The sequence below is a fragment of the Dendrobium catenatum genome, unplaced genomic scaffold (assembly GCF_001605985.2).
Source record: "Dendrobium catenatum unplaced genomic scaffold, ASM160598v2 fragScaff_scaffold_130, whole genome shotgun sequence".
NCBI classification, from domain to species: Eukaryota; Viridiplantae; Streptophyta; class Magnoliopsida; order Asparagales; family Orchidaceae; genus Dendrobium; species Dendrobium catenatum.
Window position 1 is genome coordinate 570937 of NW_021318592.1, and position 1217 is coordinate 572153.

At 48.4% G+C, this 1217-nt stretch overlaps 1 protein-coding gene across 1 annotated transcript; it reads right to left on the minus strand.

Annotated features, from left to right (window-relative positions):
- Positions 1-494: 494 nt before the first annotated feature.
- Positions 495-1217, minus strand: LOC110102286 (RING-H2 finger protein ATL68-like). The gene has a single exon (XM_020830556.2). The coding sequence runs from the start codon at positions 1215-1217 to the stop codon at positions 513-515; it is 705 nt and encodes a 234-aa protein (XP_020686215.2). The 3' UTR covers positions 495-512.

Genomic DNA, 1217 nt, shown 5'->3' on the forward strand with positions numbered 1-1217 from the left:
AGACGGGGGATTCCTATCGATGCAAGTTTGCGACCTGCTCGTAGCGACGTAGCCTGCACGGGATGGCTGGCATGATGCGATAGTCGCGAGTCGTGACTAGATACCGACCAGGCATGCGATCAATTAATCGAGTCAATTTGGGTCTACCTACAGGTTTATGGGCCAATTCGAACTGACATGTTTTTCAAACAAGCCAGAAATCCGTACCCAAACCCGAACCATTTCACAAACGAGTTGACCCAAACTCGGATTTCTTCAGGTCAGGTCTGAATTTGGTTTCTCATCGTGCCAAATTGATACCCCTAGTTTTTTCTACTTAAAAAAATAAAAGTATAATAAGAAAAAACACAGTAAAAAATTAAACATAATATAATAATGTAGATATAAAAAAAAAAAAATTATTGAACTTAAAAAAAGAGCAAATTTAAAATACTCATTACAATTTTAAAAAATATTACTTCCCCTACATTAACTTTACAATTACCTTAAGAAAGGTAAAGCTACCTGGAAGCTCACCCTCGAAGGCGTTCGACGGATTCCTGCGGGATCGACAAGAGCTCCATCGTCGGAGTCAACAACCGCGCCGGTGCCGGCGACGATCGACATACAGGACACGTTCCGTGCCGCTGGAGCCAACTGTCAATGCACAGAATGTGAAAGCAGTGCCGACATTCTGGCATACTTCTCAGCATCTCCCCCTCATTATATTCATTCAAGCAAATCGAACACAAGCCTTCGCCGCCTCCATTGACGGAGAAAGAAAACTTGGGGTATGAACTAATAACCTCCTCGTCAAGCCCAGGAACACCGCGGTCCTCCATGACGAAAATTACGCGGGAAGAGGCAGCGGCGATGGGATGGTCGGGGCTAGGGTTAGGGTTTTGGGAGCGGGGATTGAGTGTTAAGTGGTAGCAGAAGAAGAAGGCGAGGAAAAAGGTGATGAGGAAGATGACGAGGGCGGCGGTGAGGCCGAGGGTGAGGGGGGTGCTGAGGCCGTCGATGCTGTATACGAAAGGGGGAGGGGGAGGGGGAGGAGTTCCGGCGCCGCCGACGGCGGTGGCGAAGATATTGCCGGGCATTTCGCGCATGGGCGATTCGAAGAGGGAGATAGGGCGTCTAGGTTTGTGGACGGCATGGCGAGGCCGCCGATGGTAAAATTCTTCGCCGAGCAATTCTGGAAGGTGAGGACCTGTTTCAGTAAAGGATTTATGAGGCAT

Bases quoted from the DNA above. Each gene is read 5' to 3' on its own strand.
- LOC110102286 (XM_020830556.2), bottom strand. From the start codon at position 1,217: ATGCCTCATAAATCCTTTACTGAAACAGGTCCTCACCTTCCAGAATTG.